The sequence below is a fragment of the Hoplias malabaricus genome, chromosome X2 (assembly GCF_029633855.1).
Source record: "Hoplias malabaricus isolate fHopMal1 chromosome X2, fHopMal1.hap1, whole genome shotgun sequence".
Classification (NCBI taxonomy): domain Eukaryota; kingdom Metazoa; phylum Chordata; class Actinopteri; order Characiformes; family Erythrinidae; genus Hoplias; species Hoplias malabaricus.
Window position 1 is genome coordinate 38,297,412 of NC_089819.1, and position 20,885 is coordinate 38,318,296.

Here is a 20,885-nt window from a genome sequence, read left to right on the forward strand (position 1 = left end):
GCTTTTTAATCTAATTCCCTCTTATTATCTAAATGACTTTAATATGACTGAAACAATTTAAGATGGAATGGAAATTTCAGTAATAGCACCAGAATGTATATCCATTATCTACAGTAAGTGAAAGAAGGATCGAATGAAGGCACCAGAACGCACCTGCATAAGGTGATTAACTATTTAAGGTGGACCAGACACCAGACTGTAACTGTTGCACTATATTAATAGTATATTTATTCAAAATACTGTTTGTGTAAATGCTGTAGTTAGCCAAATTCATGTTTTAGTAAATTTGGATATTATGAAGTATCATTGTGTTGCAAAGAACTTTATGATTAACACATCACTGATGTATTACAAAAACCTGTATCTCAAATGATGTATCTTTTATAATGTTTTTTTTTTTTTTTATTCTGTCTCATAAAGTACAAATGTTCAGGTAGTCAGTAACCTGAATTAGATGCTAAGCTCTTGTCAGAAAAACTATGCATCAGTGATAAACTTCCTAGTCCAGCAGAGTGTACACTCTGGTAACACAATCCAGATACTCTCTTAGGAGCAAGGGAGCACAGTGCTACTGGAATTCAACAGAGGAGAACTCTAAATGCCCCATTCTGTTAATTGTTAACAGAATGTTCTGTTAACGTGTCTGTATCACTGAACGGTGAAATGAGGGGAGAGTTAGTATGGTGTATACTTTATAAAATGCTACACAGTGATGCATAAAATGAAAAATATTAAACAGGCTCATTTACAGTTTGTAGTAAACAGGGCATTTAGTTAATACATTTCCAGACCTGTAAATATGTATGAATATATATTGTTTTGGCATGTTCATATCTTACAAGCCTGATGGTTGTTTAATAAAGCCATCTGGATATGACGCACTTGTTGAAATTCAGTATTTTAGATTCCGCACAAGTGCTTCATTGACGTCCATGCCTCTAATTCAAATTCAGTTAATAAATTGAAATTCAAACAATATCTTCATTATATCCATTAACATTTAAGGTTTTTTTTCATATTCATTTAATGTTTTACTCTCTCTCTCTCTCTCTCTCTCTCTTCTTCACTCCTCAGCTCTCTTAATTGGTCCAGTTTCTTCCGTAGACTCTGAAGCCACGGACACAGGTGTACTCTAGATGACCCCAATTACTGAGGATTCTCAGCTCCACCTACCAATACAGTTCACTCTCAGAGTCCTGAAAAACACATGGGCGCACACACATAGTAAGAAAGTCATCATGACAGAAATTGTGATAAATAGATTACCCCAAGAAAGCCTTTCACAAATCACTAATCAATTGAAAAATGAGGATACAACTTGTGTTTAATTTTGCAAATGGATTTTTTGCCCATTCTTGTTTCATACAAGACTTAGCTGCTTAACAGTCAATCGTTGCTGTTTCCTGGGTCTCCTCTTCATGATGCTCCATAGGAGACAGACATGGACTACAGGCAGGGTAGTCAAGCACACACACACACACTGTCTACAATCTTCATGTGCAAGTCACCCATGCTGTGGTCATTGATGGACCCCCACCCCCACAAAACTATTAGCGATGATGACTTTTAGTTCTATTACTGATATCCGTCTTGATGCAGTGGCAGACTCTGTTAAGTGACAACTTTTTAAGTACTCCCAAGCCCATGTGGCTATATATATATGACACTTTCTTATGTAGTGCCACCCATGGGATCAAAAGTCATACAAAGGTTACCCTTTGGTGTCCCGCTTTATCTTACAGGGTCTGGTATTCCTCCAGACTTCTTTAATCATTTCACAATATTAAGTTTAGTAGATGATAAAAGGCCTAAATCCATTACAATCTTACGTTTAAAAATGTTGCCCACCCGGCATTGTTCGTGTTTTGCTATCTCACAACCTGGAATTAAAACGGATTATTTGAGGGTCTGCATAATTTAATTTACAGAACATGATTACAACTTTGAATATTTGATTTTTTTTTTATTGTGAAGCAAACAACAAATAGAACAGAATAAAAGAAAACTTTAGTGTGCATAACTATTTACCCCCTAAAGTCAGTACTTTATAGAGCCACCTTTGCGGGAGTTACAGCTGTCGCTTTAGATAAGTCTCTATGAGCTTGCCACTGTGATTTTTGGCCAATCCTCAATGCTCCTGCTCCTTCAAACAAGATGGTTTCTGCTGGTGAACAGCAATCCTCAAGTCTGACCTCGGATTCTAAATTGGATTAAAATCTGGGCTTTTACTAGGCCATTCCAATACATTTACGCATTTCCCCTTAAACCGCTCTAGTGTCGCTTTAGCAGTATGCTTTGCGTCATTGTCCTGTTGGAAGGTGAACCTCTGTCCCAGTCTCAAATCACTGACGGACCGAAACAGGTTTTGCTTAGTAATATCCCTGTATTTAGCACCATCCATCTTCCCCTCGATTCGGACCAGTTTCCCATTCCCTGCTGCTGAAATACATCTTGTGTTTTGGGGTTCTTGGGGTGATGATATAAGTTGGTTTTGCGCCAGACATAGCCCACATGCCTTTTGGCAAACTGAAAACGAGCCTTCCTATTTTTTTTCTGACGCTTTCATACTGCCCAGCTCTATGGATTGTGCGACTTTTTGATTGTCATATAGACAGATACTCCAGTCTCTAGAATAAAGTTACCTTTGGTCACTGCCTCTCAGATTAATACCCTCCTTACCCGGTCTGAGAGTTTTAGTAGGCGGCCCTCTCTGGGCAGTTTTTTTTTTTTTTTTTTTTTTGTGGTACCATGTTTAATGATAATGGAAAGTCGCTTCAACAACTTAGACTCTTTTGTGAAGATTCATCACATACAATTCAGATAAAAAAAAAACAACAACATTTAAATACAGGTTGTGATGTAAAAAAAAATAAGTAAAAAGCAGAGGGGGTGAATAATTTCACAAGGCACTGTACGTGACAATTCTCTTGTGATGTTTAGCATAAAGTATAAATGGTTTTTATACCTTTTACATTCACCCGTATATAGTCTAATACTTCAATACAGAATGATATGTATTTTGTATAAACTTTTCATTTGTATTTAAACCCTGTTCTAACATTTTTGGAGTGTGTTGCGAGCATGAGGTTCTAAATTAGTTGGTTGAGAAAACTTTGGAAATCTTTCAGATTTTTTCTGTTAAATAAAGGTTAAAGAGAATTTTAAAAAAAAATCACAGATACTTGTTTATGGCACTTCACCAAATGTCCCATCTTAAATGGAAATGGGGTTTATAAACTGTGTGACTCTTACTGAAAATTGATACCTTTTAAACTCCTTTGTGTTTTCCCCCAGGAGGTTTGAATGTCTGGATGAGTTCTCAATCTTGATCGTATTTGAATGTTCATAGTACCTGCCTTCATCTCTTTTGTAATACATTTTATCAGTCTCTTTATGAGCTGAACAAAAAGCCAGATTCATGAAAGCATCTTAAGATGTAACATCAGATTTATATGCATTTCTTCTTTACTTCAGATTCATTAAAATATACAAATGGTTAAATAATATATTGAAGAGCAACACAAGTGCTTTAGACCTAACCAAGGTCTGTTAAAATCTGTCCACTTGGTAGCCTTCTCAGGAACACAGAAGAGTAGTTATTTCCTCTCATAAAAATCCAAGCTTGTCTCACTTTGAATGAAGAAAAATGTATAAACCTAAAATTAAGGCCACAATAATGGTCAAATTATGCAAGAAAACTATTTTCAGCTTGTTTACTTTACAGCACATGCAAATTTCTTCACAGCAACAGTGGGATTTTATAACTAGTCACTGATGACAAAGTTGAGACTTCCCCATGAATATCTAACATGTTTATTATAAAAAGTTTCCCATTTATTTCCTATTAATTTTAAACAATAAAATCTCTCCTTGGGCAGCACAGTGGTGCAGCAGGTGGGTTCAAGTCCTGCTCCGGGTGACTGTCTGTGAGGAGTTTGGTGTGTTTTCGACTAAAAAGTGTCCCTGTGTGTGAATGAATGTGTGAGTGTGTGTCACCCTGTGAAGGACTGGTTCCCCTTCCAGGGTGTATTCCTGCCTTGCGCCCAGTAATTCTGGGTAGGCTCCGGACCCACCGTGACCCTGACCTGGATAAGAGATAATGAATGAATGAATCTCTCCTTAACTTATTTAATGTGCGTGTGCTACTCTGTCCAGTAAAAATGTGCGTCATTTTATAAATAAAAATTCTACAATCTGCTGCTCCTACAAGGGTTCAAAAGAGCAGCTCAACCACCAGATTACACACATTTGGCAGTTTTATTACATGATAAGTTGGCAGTAGATGGCACAATAGCTAAATTTCAAAATAATTTGGTCTGATGCAACTTCATTGGTGATATAATTATATTAATAATTTTTCAGTTGTATAAGGCTTTACCTGAAGATTCCAGTGCATTATAAGTCGTCCCAACTCCATAAGCTATGAATGGACTCTGAGGTCTGTTGATGATCCTGTCCATGTCTCTTTACATAAATCAACATGTTCCCATAATGTTACACGCAGCATAAACAGCCCAGTGTGTCGACTACACAATGGAGATATGGGTAATAAACAGAGCCCCAAGAGGGCCTGAGAAAATCACACAACCATAAACATTACACACTTGCCTTTACTGTCTTTATGAGAATCTCTCACACACCCACACACACATCCCACTTGGGATTAACTATATATATACATAATGCACCCATTTGTCTTAGGAGAGTGTCAAACAAAAATGTACATAAGTCAAGAATCTACATGTTTCACATGTGAGAAAGTCCATATACCAACTTTAAAATGAATAGCTTTTGTGTCTGGAGGAGTGGCCTGTAGTACACCAGTTGAAATTCTTCCTAATGTTTATACCAGCATTTTCACAGACAAGCCCAGACAACAACAAATCAAAACAGTGTCAAACACAAACAAATGTTAATGTTTTGCTGAATGACTGAATCAGGGATGTTTCAGCCACATTTCATTTGAAAATAGCAACGAAGCAGTCTAAAGTAACCAGATCAAAATTATCATTTTGCTTGGGAGAAGAGCAACACACACACGCACGCGCGCGCAAGTGTGGTTTCTTTGAGAACCGTTCCAACCTTTCTCCGCACATTTCACTTAAGCTTTTCCGTTTTAAAATCCCCTTTCTATTTTTTTCCAGAGCCTCAAGCGCTCCCTGTAGGTCAGGAGGCATCACTACACTTTGCTCAAAACCAAAAAACCCAATAAGACTCGGCAGAGCTAGAGAACCATTTCTGGTTTTGTGTGTCGAATAAGATCTAATTAGACCCTTTTCCCCCAGGTTTTTGTGGGGGGAAACAAAATAAATAACAACGTGAATAGTGTGAGAAGTGCATTTTCTGAATGAAGTGCAGGGATGCCATAACTGCCATAACTCACTGGAGGTTAGGCACAGAGAAGTCTTGTATATTGTGTTTGTGATAAGTCGTTTATTCCTTCTTTGGTTTGGAGCATCCATCTTTAGGGACTGACTGCAGAGCATTTTAAACATTGCCTGATCTACTACAAGATTTGCCTGTAAAGTGCATCACACACAATGTGTGGGGCATTTGGTGTCAGTGAGTGATGTTAAAAGAAAATAAAACAGAAAAGGTGGTTTTATAGTCCTGTTTTGTTCACTAAAATTACATTACATTCTTCTTTCCAGAAGACGAGGTGAACAATTGTAAGCTTTCATCTAAAATAAAATACGTCCTGAAAATCAAATGGGGCGTATGACATCAGCACACATATAAAATCTACAATTAGAAAATATGGTACAATTATGTTTCCTAATTAGAGGATACCACCTTAGGGATTTTTTTTTTCTGAGAGTGTTAATAAATCTGAGAATAACTGTGAGAGAATAACCAATGTAGTTAATAAAGCCTGTGTGGAAGATTATCAAATGTACAGCTTACAGCAAAATACAGATACAAATTTACTTAGAAAGTGCAAATATTCTAAAATAATAACAGCCCGCTTTGCACAGTACTTGGCAAAAATAGAAATAATAAACACTGCATGACGCTGGTTTAGAAATGATAGTTTATTGTATAGGGAAAGGTCTTTGTTTGACATGAACAATGCGATTGCATTTTCAGACACAACACTAGGGTTCGATCCTCAGTTTGCAATGGACAACACATTAAAAATGGTCAGGAAACTGACCTCTGATGTTTTTATAAGTATCATCAATTAAAAAAAAAATACATCAGTCTCTCATCAATTGTGAAAGGTATAAATCAGGGCTAGCTAAGTCTAAGCTAATGACAGGTTTCAGAAGGATGCTTTGTAAATTACACATTCTCTATGTTTTGTAACAGGGGTCACAGCAAGTATTTACTATGTAAATACTTACAGCAAGCATTTAATATGTGATGTCAAAGAATTATTTCTTCAGAGCCTCCACTTTGGTCACAAACTGCCTAATATCACTGGCCAGGAGCTGTGGTTCCTGCAGGGCAGCGAAATGTCCTCCACTGGGCATGTACGAGTAGGACACAACATTCTTGTATTTCTGCCAGGCCCACAGAGGCGGGCAGTGTAGCAGGTCTTCTGGGAAGGCAGCTAGTCCAGTGGGTACATATACACCAGTCCTGAAGGAACAGAGACAAGGTTCAGATTTGTACTTCGGTTCTCTTGGTCCGGACCAAACAAGAAAATAATTGTTACATTTTATTCCTGGTTTGGTTTGAGTTCACACTGACACATGTATAATGAAACCCAAGTAAGTAAAAAAAAAAAAAAAGTGATGCATATGATTTTATTTTGCAAAGACGTCGTCAGAGTAGTCAGCTGGGCCTTATGCGGGGTTGTGTGTGTTTACCTGAAGGTTGTTTTACCAACTTGAAACTCAGCAGAGGTGGTAAAATGGAAAAGAGAAGTCAAAGCAACACCTGAAATTCCTCCACTGCACAAACCAGAGCTGCTCCGCTACAGAGAGTTCATGTTGCACTCACACTTGAAATGAACCGCACCAGATTTCATTTAGAAACTGACCCACCTGCTCATGCGGCCTCGGCCCACTTATTCGGTGCAGACCAGAGTTTAAAAAGGGAGCATTCACACTTACTCTAACAATCCACACTAACATAAATCGCACAAGGGTTTGCTTTAATTAAACCAAAGCTGATAAATCTGAAGACACCATAATCAAATCAAATCAAAATGTATTTTTACAGTGCTTTTACAACTGATGTTGTCACAAAGCAGCTTTACATAATGCCATATGATTGTACACTCAGAGGAGGCCAGATATTCCTTGGAAGATTTATCTTTGTTACAGCCTTTTCTATTTAGACATAATGTCCCTCTGACCTGTGGTATAGTGGAGCCCCAGAGCATAGGATCAGAGCCACTTTTTGTGAAAATTCACATAAAGTGCCTTTGCATATTAATTTGGGGATTTGGACCAACATCCAAACTGTGAAATAAAACGACGAGTTTTTGTGATCTGCCCCAGTCTGAAAATTATAAACAAAAAAAGTTGTTCTGAGAAAACAAAGAACCAGGTGAAAAATGACTAAAACAAGGGTTTCTGCACCTCGTTTCTCGCTATCTGTATGTCATACATGTGGAAAAGGCATACACTATATTGCAAAGGTATTTGTTCACCCATCCAAATAATTGAATTTAGGTGTTCCACTCACTTTCATGACCACAGGCGTATAAATCCAAGCTCCTAGGCATGCAGAATGCTTCTACAAACATTTGTGAAAGAATGCGTCACTCTCAGGAGCTCTATGCATTCCAGCAATGTACCGTGATAGGATGCCACCTATGCAACAAGTCCAGTCATAAAATTTCTTGGCTACTATATATTCCACAGTCAACTGTCAGTGGAATTATAACTAAGTGTAAGTGATTGGAAACAACAGCAACTCAGCTACAAAATGGTAGGCCACGTAAAATGACAGCACAAAGTCAGCATATGCTGAGGTGCGTAGTGCACAGGGGTCACCAACTTTCTGCAGAGCCAAATACTACAGACCTCCAAACATCATGTGGCCTTCAGTTTAACTCAAGAACAGTGCTGAAAGAGCTTAATGAAATGGATTTCCATTGCCGAGCTGTTGCATCCAAGCCTTACATCACCAAGCGCAATGCAAACTGTAAGATGCAGTGGTGTAAAGCACGACATCACTGGACCCTGATGGACGAATCTGGGTTTGGTGGTTGCCAGGAAAACAGTACTTGTCTGACTGCATTGTGCCAAATGTAAAGTTTGTTAGAGGGTGATTATGGTGTGGGGTTGCTTTTCAGGAGTTGGGCTCGGCCCCTTAATTCCAGTGAAAGGAACTCTTAGTGCTTCAGCACAACAAGAGATTTTGTACAATTTCATGTTTACACCTTTGTAGGGATGGCCCTTCTCAGCGCACCTGTGCACAAAGCAATATCCATAAAGACATGCATGAGCAAGTTGGTGTCGGAAGAACTTGACTGGCCTACACAGAGTCCTGATCTCCACCCAGTAGAACACCTTTGGGATGAATTAGAGTGGCGATTATATAATATTAGTGTATGACCTAACAAATGCACTGGAGGAATGATCAAAAATTCCCATGAATACACTCCTAAACCAAAGGGTGGACCGACATCATATTAAACCCTGTGGATTAAGAATGGGATGTCACTCAAGTTCATATGCATGCAAAGGAACCGGGCAAATAATGTTGCCAATATTGTGAATATCATTGATGTTTAGGGAAAATCTAACTTAAAAAATGACTGTAATTCATATGACACAGTTTATTGGGACAGAAAACAGCTAACAAATGCACCAGTGCCTTTTGGTGTAAAAGCACTTTACCTGGTGTGCTCTCTTTTCCATAGGTTCCCCTGGAAGTTCTCTTTATAAAAACGCATAGATGACACTATAGAGCTTGTTGTCCAGTAGATCATGACGTTAGTGAGGAGGTCATCAAGACTGAATTGCCTGAAATGATACAGAATTCACAGCATTATGGGTGTTATGTGTCAAAACACAAAAGAAAACCACAGATGATGGGTTAAATGACAGACCAGTTATGTATTTTTCAGGAGATATTTCAAAGGAGGAGATTAGATTTAAGACAAAGGGGTGGGAAGTCAAAGGGTTAGGGTTTGCTTCCAAAACTAGTGTTAGTTTTTTAACATCTAAAAATAGCACAAATCCTGGTGTCACACCCAAACGGTCAAAGGCTGCTGTCTTGGTTTAGATCTGAACAAATTCACAGCTGTTTGAGTCCATCCTTGCATTGTGAGAATACAAACCCTGTCAAGGAGCCTCTGGAAAACTGTTACACTTCCCTGGATGCTGGAGGCAGAAGCAGTTTTGCCATATTGCCAATTTTTCATACACACAATTATAAAAACGAAATCAACCAGCATTTTGCTGAAAGAGTAACAGAACACAAGTTTCTAAAAATTCCTCCCTCTCCTCACCTCTCCCCAGCCTTTTATAACTATCGCTTCATGCTTTCATGGTGTTTCACTTTGTTCTCATGCCAATAGGTATTCAGGGCAGAAACAAAACAAGAAGATTCATGTGGAAGCAGCTCTGCCACAATCTGTGTGGCTCTGGGCTTAGTTTGAGCTTCGCCTCTAGGGAGGCAGGGCAAGGCCATGGACGAGGCTTTAGTAAGCCCCCTCTTTTCAATGTACAGGGACTACATAAGAAAATGAATTAGATATAGAAAGAGAATATTTACAAATCATACAAAGAAGTTGCTGGTTCTCTCCGAGCAATGGACTGGCCTTGCCCTCAGAGCCAGGACATCAACATCACAGAATGTGTTTAAGATTACTGGCAGAAAAAAAAACTACTAAGACTGAACTTTGGAAAAGTGTTTACAGATATCCTTAAGAAAATCAAAATGTTCTGGAAAGAATGGATGCTGGAAATAAGGCAAAGAATGGACAGAGTATACACTGACAAATCATTAAACTGAAAAATTAAGAAACACTTAAAGACTGAAATCAACAAAGACCGGTATTGTATTTACTTTACCTCTCTAGCCCTCCATCATGTAGATGGATATTTTGAGGGTCAGTCCAGCTGGAAAATTTCTCCAGGATATAAGCAGCAAGACCAACAGGAGAGTCATTCAACCCACAGCCTGTAGGGGACGCAATAACACTTAGAATAATTTGTCACCCAACAGCAAATACGAGTGCAAATACTCGGACATCCGTGGTCAAAAACGCAAAAACGCAGCTGAGTGACAATAACTGAACATGCCCTTTACAGAAAACACACTCCTGTTCATTTTAATACACCTTTAAAGTTTATCTTCTGAGTTTAACATATTTGGGAAAAATGCTGCAAAAATTCAGCAAATCAAGGAAGATCACAGTAAAATCAGCAGTTCTCTAATAGAGTGTTTGCTAACTTTCATTTAGAAGATCAAAAAACAACAACGTCTCTGTTGTAATAAGTGATTCAAGCCTTTGTAAATCCCATATGCAAATGACCTTTTAAAAAATATGCACTATCAATATAAATTGAATTGTTTTAAAGAAGCAATGTGTAATATTGACACCAAGCGTTTAAAATAACCATAACACAGTTTCAAAACTGGAGAGAGCTGACAGAGCCAGTTTGAGGAAAACTGAACGAAGAAGCAAGGGACGATTTTAAGAACTTGGACCTTAATAGCTAAGAAGAATGTGCCATAATAAACATATTTACACAGAAAAGTGTTCCATGATTTCACTACATCTATCTACATGCACCCGCAATTTCCCTGCATTTACAAGCTCTTACTGTCCAAATCCACCTGAAATATTTCGACTAGACAAGGCTGGTGTTATTTATTGACTTTCCCTTCCACCATAAATGTCGTTTAGGAGGCAGCTCTTATCCACAATTTTCTTAGTCAAACATTTCGTTCCACCTTATCTACATATGTCCGTTTACGAGTCGTCTTAGCGCTATACACCACGTTGTTGAATTCGCTGTTCCGCTTTAAGAGCTAAAGCAGAATATTTTTGAAGCAACTCTTATTCCAATTATCCATTTAAATCACACAGACAAATTAGACTATTTAACCAGTTGTTTACCATTTTCGAATTCAAGCATTTAGTTCCATCTATAATGGATCTATATAATACTCATTTCCACCTTAAACAGCTATGAGAAGCTAAAGTTAGCGCTAGGATTTATATATATAAAAAAAAACAACTAGGGTGACCAGATCTGAGACGGGGGGTGCCTGACGTAAACAAGGACTACTGACGTGTAGACTGACCAATTAAATGTTTACAGAGAATGTTATCGACCAATAACGGTAGCGCTACAGTCAGACCGTCCAATCACAAGATTTTAGGCTACTTCACCACGCCCCCTTCTCACTCAAGCGAACCAAACGGAGTAGGGGAGGGCGGGACTAGTTTGTGAACGACACTTCTCGAAATTCTATGTAAGCTCTAGAAAAACAAAATCCCGGACGTTTTTTTAAATCTAAAAAAGAGGACATGTCCGGGTAAAAGAGGACGTCTGGTCACCCTAAACAAAACTCGTATTCAAACACTTCTTATTTCCCATTTTATCCATTTACAACACACGACCAAGTATACATCACGTCACTACAACATCTACCCACAAGTGAAATGCTTATATTTGCTGTGTACTACCGAGATTGATTTCTCCGTTCCACCTTAAATAGGTGAATATGCGACAGATGGCGGGACACAGGCAGGACCTCGGAGGGCTGGATCATTGGAGCTCCGCTCTGGACTGGGCACTTCTCAAGGAGAATATACTGCTTTAGCAATGCTGTGAGAGGCAGCCGTGTTTTAGCTTAGACCGTTTCCTTAATCTATGATCACACTCCCTGGATATTTTATGACTACGTACAGTAAAAATCATAAAGGAGATTGCTCATTTAAGTCTAAATATTAAAATTGTCACCACTACCTGTGTATATACGGGCATGTCTTAAGTGGTACATTTAAATATATGTTGAATATACTCTACAAAAATGTACATATATTTGACTTTTAAATAAGAAAGTGTGTAAATGTGGCATGTTTGATCTCATTTATTTTTAAAGGAACACTAGATATGATGTGGTCATTTTACTTCTTAGCTCCCTTACAGTTGTTCAGCTCCCCCTAGTGTAATTTTTACAGCAATGCCCTGAAGTCATGGGGAGGGAGAGGGTTGTTTTCTTACCCTCCTCCAAAAATTTAAAAGTACACTTTCAGCAGTAAAAATACTACAAACTGTTCCTTTAAAACTCCTCTCTGTTCACAGAAAAAAATTTGCTGGGTGCGGTGATGTTGCAAATCCAGCTCTAAACCTTCAATGGTTCAGTCTTTTAAAAACAGGACATACAGGTTAACAGACAGGGTCACATAAAGCACACCAATCTTATAAATATATTTACCAAAAGCTCCTACACACTTTCTTCAAATGAATAGGCTCCACAGATTCAGTTTACTACATATTTACATATACCCTTGGTAAACAAGGGTGTGCTGTAAAAATAAACAATCATTCATTGCTTATACTATCAAAGAAAACCCTTAAAGTAAAATTGTATATATACAGTGCTTCCAAGTAGTGTTCAACACCCTGCAGATTTTACAAATTTAACAAGTTGCAAATAAGTTGGAGGCTTCAAACGTTGAACAAGAGTAGCGTTTATTAACAGATGCCTAAATATGTTAATAACAGAGCAACAAGTTGCTCAATTAAATTGTAATACATTTTAAACATAAAAATTAGGGTCAATTATTATTCAACTTCTAGGTTTAATATTTAGTGGATTAACACCTGTTTGCAGTTATAGCTATTAATTGTTTTTTATAAAACCTGATCAGGCTGGCACATGTCTCTGGAGTAATCTTGGCCCACTCCTTCATGCACATCTTCTCCAGGTTGTCTAGGTCCTTTGGGCATCTCTTGTGGACTTTGATCTTGAGATCCTTCTAAAAGCTTTTAATTGGGTTAAGGTCAGGATACTGACTAGGTCACTGCAACACCTTCATATTTTCCCCTTTAAACCAGGCCTTGTTTTTATTTGGCCTAACAGAATTCTGGTGGTTTGATGGGTTGAATGATAATTGACCCTTTGGTAAACTAAAAATTTGTGCAAAACTTTTAAATATTTATAAATAGAGAAATTTCACATGTCCAGGCCCATCTACAGTAATCTACTCCAAAACTTGTAAGGGGTTGAATACTACCTGGAGGCACTGTGTCTGTGAGTGAGTCTGTGTGTATGTATGTATATACATTCAATTATTTTAGAAATTTTAATAAATGTGCTTCAATTGTTGTTGAATTGAAGTAAATTCTCATTCATATTTTCTATTTTCTGTTTCACACTCATTAATCTTTGTTGCATAAAGTAAAACATTCCCTGAGAATAAGGCAGTAATGTGCAACAGCAGTTGTTGAGCTGTCTAAATAAGAAAATAGCCACAATAATATAGCTACATGCTGTTAATAGTTTGAATGGGAAAATCAAAATTATGAACAATATAAAATGTGTTTTCATGGTGTGGCAATATTTGTGAAAGGCACTACATTTACTAAAGAAATGCATTGTACAGTGGAGTTGGCTGACCTGCTGTGTCTGGTTTTGTGGCCTGGATGTGAAGATAACCAGTCTCTCTGAGCATGGAGAAGACATTTTTCTGTATATAGGGATACAGACGTTTAACATCTTTCTCATTGAAGCCCACCAGAGTGGGAAAGCGGGACCCCAACAGCAGAGACAGCAGGATGATGGGATTAACAGTAGTAACAGGAATCATGTTCAGATGGAGACCCTTCACACTGCTTTGGGGTTAAATACCATAAAGGAAAACATGTATTTTAGAATAAAATATCATATAATTTATTATTATTATTATTATTACAATTTATAAATAATGAAACATTTTCCCAAACATCTCAAAGATATTTCATAGAGTTTTGTCACTATAGGAACACATTTCAGTGTATTGGTCAAATCTGAATTCCCCTTTACTTCAGCAACTCTTACTCCGGTTTGATCTGAGCCATGTTGGTAGCGATGATAGAGCCCCAGTCACCACCCTGCAAGTAGAACTGGGAAAAACCCAAACGCTCCATCAGCTTCAGAAAGATTCGAGCTGCTGCCAGAGTGTTGAAGCCTTGAGACAGAGACAGAATGTTATTGGATTTGACAGTGAGCTTTGGGCATGGTTTCAGGAAGTCTGTGTGAACATGAATAAAAAAGATCAGTTATTAGTACAAGGCGACAGCTCCAGGGACCTGGAAGTTGTGGGTCCTACTCCGGAAGTCCTACTCCGGGTGACTGTCTGTGACGAGTCTGGTGTGTCTGCATGGGTTTCCTCCGGGTGCTCCAATTTACTCCCACAGTCCAAAAACACACGTTGGTAGATGGATCGGTGACTCAAAAAAAAAAAGTGTCCGTAGGTGTGAGTGTGAGTGAATGTGTGGCTGTCGCCCTGTGAAGGATTGGCGCCCCATCCAGGGTGTATTCCTGCCTTGCGCCCAATGATTCCAGGGAGGCTCCAGACCCATCGCAACCCTGAACTGGATCAGCGGTTACAGATAATGAATGAATAAATTATTAGTACATTAATTTCAATACCTTCAAGTTGTGGGGCATCAGAGTAGCCATAGCCAGGAATGGAGGGGCAGATAACTTCAAAGACCAGGTCATCCTGACTGGTAAGAAGGAGTGGCAGTATCCAGTAAAATTCGTAAAAAGACCCAGGCCAGCCATGCAATAGCATTAATGGCTTCCCACGCTGACCAGCAGAGGCACCATAGGGCTTACAGTAAATGAAATGAACATTGAGACCTGCACAGGACAATGAAAATGGACAAAAACAAAGATTACTTTGGTTGCATGCACATATCAATAGCCTGGAAAGGAACAGGTTAATTTTTATGGACCCTATACTCGCAAAGTTGTGAGGATACAGGCAAAATTAACTTCCTCTAAGACACATGAAAATACACAAAATCTAAGTTTATTTGGAGTATACTTGTACTTTTTTAATTTACTGCAGATACCCTGAACTGGACAAGTGGTTACAGACAATGAATGAATGAATGAATGAATATTTGGCTTTGTACATGGGTGGGACTGTACACAGTGTTCACCAATTAACACAGCAACAAATATTTTGTTGATATTATTGACAAGGTTCGTGCAACATGATTTCACATCTAAAGCAAAAATGCTACTAAAAACCTACTAAAAGGCCATATCTACTAAAACACTAACATTTGGATGTTAAGGACATTCATTTTGCTTCTTCATAACTTGTAGTTATTGTACATTCACTAAGTGAATCCCCATCCACTATGGTGCTGTTTCTCTGCATCAGCTCAAAGTCTCTATAATTTACCTAAAAAAGGGCTATGAAGACAGAGTTCTCTGTTAATTATCCAAAACAGTGCTATTCAAATTTTCAGGTTAAAGAAGCAATCTGTAATATATTTACTGTACTCAATCTTAATTCATAAATCATAAAAGGAAACCGGCTAAATTGAAGCACTGGCATCCCTGAAAGCAAGTAATTACCAAAAAAAAAAGAAGTACAGACATCTATGTATATATTAAAGGTGTAATTTGTAAAAGGTGTGATTTGTATAAAAAAGTGAGGCATAGCAATGACTGAAATGTGTAAGGTGTATTTTATATGAAGAAAGTGTACACCAACATGCCTGAATGGTCTAATATTTTTTTTTGTGTGTGTTTGTGTAAAAAAATCGAGGAGTAAAAGTTTGTTTGAGCAGCACGGTGGCGCAGTAGGTAGTGTCGCTGTCACACAGCTCTAGGGTCATGGAGGCTGTTAGTTCGAGTCCTGCTCCATGTGACTGTCTGGAGTTTGGTGTGTTCTCACTGTATGTCTGAGGGTTTCCGCCAGGTGATCTGGTTTCTGCCCACGGTCCAAAAACACACTCTGTTAGGTGGATTGGTGACTCAAAAGTGTCCATATGTGTGAGTGTGTGTGTGTGTGTGTGTGTGTGTGTGTCTGGCCCTGTGAAGGACTGGCGCCCCCTCCAGGGTGTGCTCCTGCCTTGTGCCCAATGTTTCCAGGTAGGCTCTGGACCCACCGCGACCCTGAACTGGATAAGCGGTTACAGATAATGAATGAATGAGTTTGTTTGAAAAGCCTTGCATTTTTGCCTATTTAATGTGGACCAGACAATTCAAGCTGGCAAATAATGTGGTTCACAAGGGTAGATGTTTTAGTGACATGATGTTTGGTTGTGTGTTTTAAATGGATATGTGGGAAATAAGAATTCTTATAAAAAGAATTTTGTTTTTATAAAACCTAGTGCTATATTTAGCTTCACATCTATTTAAGGTGGAACGGAGTATTCAAGTAAGAAACTTGTAACTGACTTGGTAACAGACTTGTTAAACAGGTTAATTGTTAATAAAAACATTGATATGACTCCTAAAATTTAATTTTTTGAAAGAAAAATTGATAAAACAAAAAACCCTGCCTTGTCTATTCTAAACATTTAAGCTGGATTTAGACAGAATGGCTTGTAAATGCATGAAACTGTGCCAGCTATTTCACATTTTTTCTTTCATTTAAGTAGGTAGATGTTTAAATGTACAATTGTTTTTTTTTGTTTTGTTTGTTTTAAATGGATAAAATGGAATAATATTTGCTTCAAAAATAGTTTCAACGTTAGCTCTATATTCAGGTCTTAATGTGGAACAAAGTAGTTAAGTAAGAAGCTTTTCAATAATGCCAATAAATGGACTCATTTGGACTCAAGGTTGAAGTAAATGTTTGAATAGAAAATTGTGAATAAGAAGCAAAGATCTGCCTCCTACAATGACATTTATGCTGGAAGGGAAAGGTGATAAGTAACACCAGCCTTGCCTACTCAAAATATTTAATGTGGATTTAGACAGTAAATACTTGTAAATGCAAGGAAAACTGTGACCACTCATTCACTTTTTTGCCTTTCTCCAGTGTAAGTACATATTTTAGTGAAATTATGAACACTTGTGTATGAAAATATGTGGATTATGGCACATTCTCTGTAGGTATTACATAAATTTGTCTTTGTGTATGTTCGGGTAGACAGCCCTCTCTACTGTTGAATCTGCTTTGTAGTTCCCATTTTAAACACTTAGTGTCAGTATTACAGCTTGCACTTTTAGGGTTAAGTTTAGGGTCAGGGTTAGGGTTAGGCTTTTTTCACTCAGGGTTGCCACATATACATGTTTCTTCCTACACAGTTTATGAATGGCCATTTTGTGATACCAGGTTGGCTTGCAGAGTATTGTATTATAATACTTATATTGTATTATAATATAATACATGTATTATAATACTTTACAGTTATAAGTGGGAAGAAGTATATGATTTATGTATCTATTAAAGTATACCTATATACCAGTTTATTTTGAGTATAGTTGCAGTGCAAAATAAAACTTAGATGTAAATCGATAACATACTCAAAGTACCAGTCTTATACCTAAAATATACTTAAAGTATCATTTTATAAACTAAGAAGTGGTCAAATTTAGTTCCAAGAAATACTGAAATAGTTCACTTACAAGAATACTATTAGTACAATGATATTAGTATACTTACTATTTATACTTGGGAAATATACATTAAATTTGCTTAAAGGGAATGTCTACAATTGCAGAGAAATGCTGTTCTCCCTGGTTTGTTTACATTCAGAAGCTCTGTGTCTTTTAAGGTGAAATGTTATGTTTGAGGAAAAAATGGCCAATGTTTGTATGTGGCTGAAACTTAATTCATCTTTAAGGTTTTTTTTTCACTGAACTACCACACAAGCTCATTTGTAACTCGAGTTGTTTTGTTTTGTAGCATTTGCAGTAATGCGGTTAACCATCCCTTGAATTTGGAGACAGCACCAACTTAAATAATCAGAAAGGCAAAAAAAATGTTTAATTTCCACCTATGGAGCACGAATAGAACAATATACTCATCTTGGTTTGTCCATTGTCTAAAACTCTAGATGCCTTTTCTCTGCCATGAGCAAAGAGAGAGAGAGTGAAAGTGAGTGAGTGAGTGAGAGAGAGAGCGAGAGAGAGAGAGAGAGAGAGAGAGAGAGATATGCAGATTAGAGAGCTAGCAAATGGTGAGGAAACCTCCTCAGAAGTTTTCATATGTGTATTAAAATAAATGAACATTGCCTATAAGTTTACATAATAAAATGAAATTTAAGTATACTTTTTCTAAGTATCAGTACACTTAGAGGATGACAAAAACTGCTAATTCTGTTATGTCAGCCCGCAGACACCAGTAATGGGTAGATTTGTGCTGTGGGATGGGCGAGAGGGAGGACCCCATTACTCACACAGTGAGCCAAGATTATTGCACTACGGACTTTCTGTCAAATCTATAGTCATCAGTTGAGCAATCTTGTGTGTAATCTCTGCTCAGAATCACGCTAACCTTCAATATTGGTTTTGAAGTGTGGGTAGCAGTTCAGGACGTTAACTTGCTTTTGCCAGTCAAACTGGTTCCTCCAGTAGTAGATGACTTTTCTGAGGTATGAGAGGTTGAAGCCATTGTAGAAGCAGGAGTCCTCAAGAGGAAGAGGCAATCTGGCTTTGTCCAGTCTAGTGTGGAGGTCCTGGGGAGAAAGTAGACAGAATTCCAGTTACGGGTGGCTGCGGAACATCTAGGGACTGAACTCCATTAGTAGGTCAAATAGCTTGATTGTAGTGCTGTTTTAAGAGCTTATTTATAAGTTACTCATTGTGTGTATATGATAATTTCTACATCCTTTCCTTGTAAAGATCTTTCTAATCTCAGTTGCCATACCACCTTACTTGTGTCTCCTCAACTGAGGTTTCAATCTTAAAAGGATGAATACGAAGGTCATCTGCTGTTGGTCTCTTCTCTCTGCTCCACCATCCATCTCCCATGGGGATGGTACTCGCTCTCCTCTGGCATTTTTGTCCCACATCAAGACCACTGGCTGCTTTATAGAGTCCCAGGAGCTTCAAACCATATTTGCTTGAAAAACTTATGAAGTGTCTGTAGACAGGCAAAAAACATAAACATCATTATATACAGTAGTGCACCAAATACTGTACCACTGTACAGTATATGGCCAAAAGTTTGTGGACTCCTCCCCATTTAGCAATCCTTTTTTTGTTTATTTTCTATAAAAGCTATTTATACGGGGTCTCAAAGGCTGTTTAACAAGACCCTTAAGAGTTTTACAAAGCTCCTTATTGTTTTTTTCCATCTGCAGCATTAGAAAACTTTCAAAGCATCACTCTGGGCCTTTGCTAACCAAATTACACTAAATATTAAGTCATACCATATAATAACATATACATTGTAAGTTCGAGGACACTTACTTGTAGGGCACCAGAGACTGCATTCCTGTGGCGTTCTCCACTCAGTGGTGCATTGCAGTGAAATAATCCTCCAACTGAGCCTGAGACTAAGCTGCAGTAATTGGGGCAGTGTGTGCTCTAGGATATGAAGAAAGAAACAATGTTCATTTGTTTCTAACAAGGGCTCCAAATCCTGAGTTCAGAGGGTCTCATTTTTATTTTTTAAATACTTGTCAAGAACTGCTATATAGTGATAAACCAAAGGTAGATAATTATCAGCCATTCAAGGCACATTTGAATTTGTCTTTGTGCTCCATTATCATGGCTGTGCTCTGGCAGTAAACACTCATAGCACCATGGTGTGCAGGTGCAGTTTTGGCCATTTGGTAATTGGGTGGAAAGGACAACTGACCCCTGTGGCATGGAGAGTGTGACAGTTAAAATCTGCTGGTGCAATATTGTTATGGATCTGAGTTTAACTTAAATACACTGTTGTACTAAAAACAGGTGGGATCAAGTTTTTTTCAAAAGCACAAGCATAGCACAGTATTTTCATTCATTCATTCATTCTCAATTACCACTTATACTGTTCAGAGTGGCTGTGGGCATGGATCCTGCCTGGAATCATTGGATGGAGGGGGCACAGCATATTCATCACTTCATAAAATAAAGCCTTCTGCTTCTATGCAACACAGGCAAAGATACCTCAGAATTAATAATGGAGTAGATGTTTTTGTTTTGGTTTTGTTTTTTCAGTTTTAATCAGTCTTTAAGAGCCATTTTGCTCTACTGTTGAGACGGGGAGCTATGTAGTAAACTACCGCCTTAGTAATACCATGCCACTTCGTACTTTTATTTCGCAAGGCACAGCGTTAGCTAAGGAACCTTGCAATGCTGCCTGAACTGGTTTAGGTGAACTGTACTGGGACGTTAATGCTTCAGAACAGTAGCAGCAGCACCTCGGAGTTTAACAGCTTCACACAGAAGTTTGTGCTGCTGTTGTAAGTGGTGAAATAGGCTGGTAGTACTAGCGCATTTTGCTACCTCCTTTCGGCATTTCCTGCAAATAGTTCGTTTCTGCTCCTCATCTGACCGGTAAAATCCAAACCATTTCCATCCGAACCGCTGAGAATGTGGAGAGAGAGAGAGAGAGAGAGAGAGAGAGAGAGAGAACGCAGGTGGGGGCGGGGCAGATCACAGACTCAGTGAGAGAACAGAATGGCTCTGTACGATTTAGACTTAGTGCAATTAAAAAACTCAAAATATCGATATAAACGATATAGCCTCACTCCATATCCCCTGTTGTTCTATTTCGATTTCTTTTAATATGTCAGTATACCGCCCAACCCTAATACCAAGCAACATAAAGGCTGTCTACTATGTAGAGCAACTTATGGTGGGACCCAGGCAGTCTCTATTACTTTAACTCAGCCCTCCTTAATCCACTTCCAGCTGTAGACCTTTACTACAATCAATAGATTTATTCTGTGAGCGCCTGGTGAATGTTGAAAGGTGAACAATGAAGGATAAAAAATTCAATTGTGAAAATTATGGTTGGTGCTAATCCAAATTTAAATTTCTGACAAAAGCATAAACTATTTGCGTTGGAACTGTGTAGA

At 38.2% G+C, this 20,885-nt stretch overlaps 1 protein-coding gene across 3 annotated transcripts; it reads right to left on the reverse strand.

Annotated features, from left to right (window-relative positions):
• Positions 1-6,036: 6,036 nt before the first annotated feature.
• Positions 6,037-20,328, reverse strand: LOC136676430 (epoxide hydrolase 1-like). Of its 3 annotated transcripts, none has more exons than XM_066653439.1 (10): positions 20,311-20,328; positions 19,288-19,404; positions 18,751-18,958; positions 18,371-18,551; positions 14,554-14,766; positions 13,960-14,089; positions 13,540-13,751; positions 9,975-10,083; positions 8,796-8,921; positions 6,037-6,582 (listed from the first exon to the last, which is right to left on the reverse strand). In XM_066653439.1, the coding sequence occupies exons 2-10, from the start codon at positions 19,308-19,310 to the stop codon at positions 6,375-6,377; spliced, it is 1,410 nt and encodes a 469-aa protein (XP_066509536.1). In that variant the 5' UTR covers positions 19,311-19,404; positions 20,311-20,328; the 3' UTR covers positions 6,037-6,374. The 3 variants fall into 3 exon arrangements, with proteins under 3 accessions (XP_066509536.1, XP_066509535.1, XP_066509537.1); XM_066653438.1 differs by having other exon boundaries at positions 13,540-13,754; XM_066653440.1 differs by lacking the exon at positions 14,554-14,766 and having other exon boundaries at positions 13,540-13,754.
• Positions 20,329-20,885: the final 557 nt, after the last annotated feature.

Coding starts and splice junctions, on each gene's coding strand:
- LOC136676430 (XM_066653438.1), bottom strand. CDS start 19,310: ATGCAGTCTCTGGTGCCCTACAA. Junction 14,090..14,553: donor TGATGCCCCACAACTTGAAG/GTATTGAAATTA, acceptor CTCTGTCTCAAG/GCTTCAACACTCTGGCAGCA. Junction 13,755..13,959: donor ATGGCTCAGATCAAACCGGA/GTAAGAGTTGCT, acceptor TTAACCCCAAAG/CAGTGTGAAGGGTCTCCATC.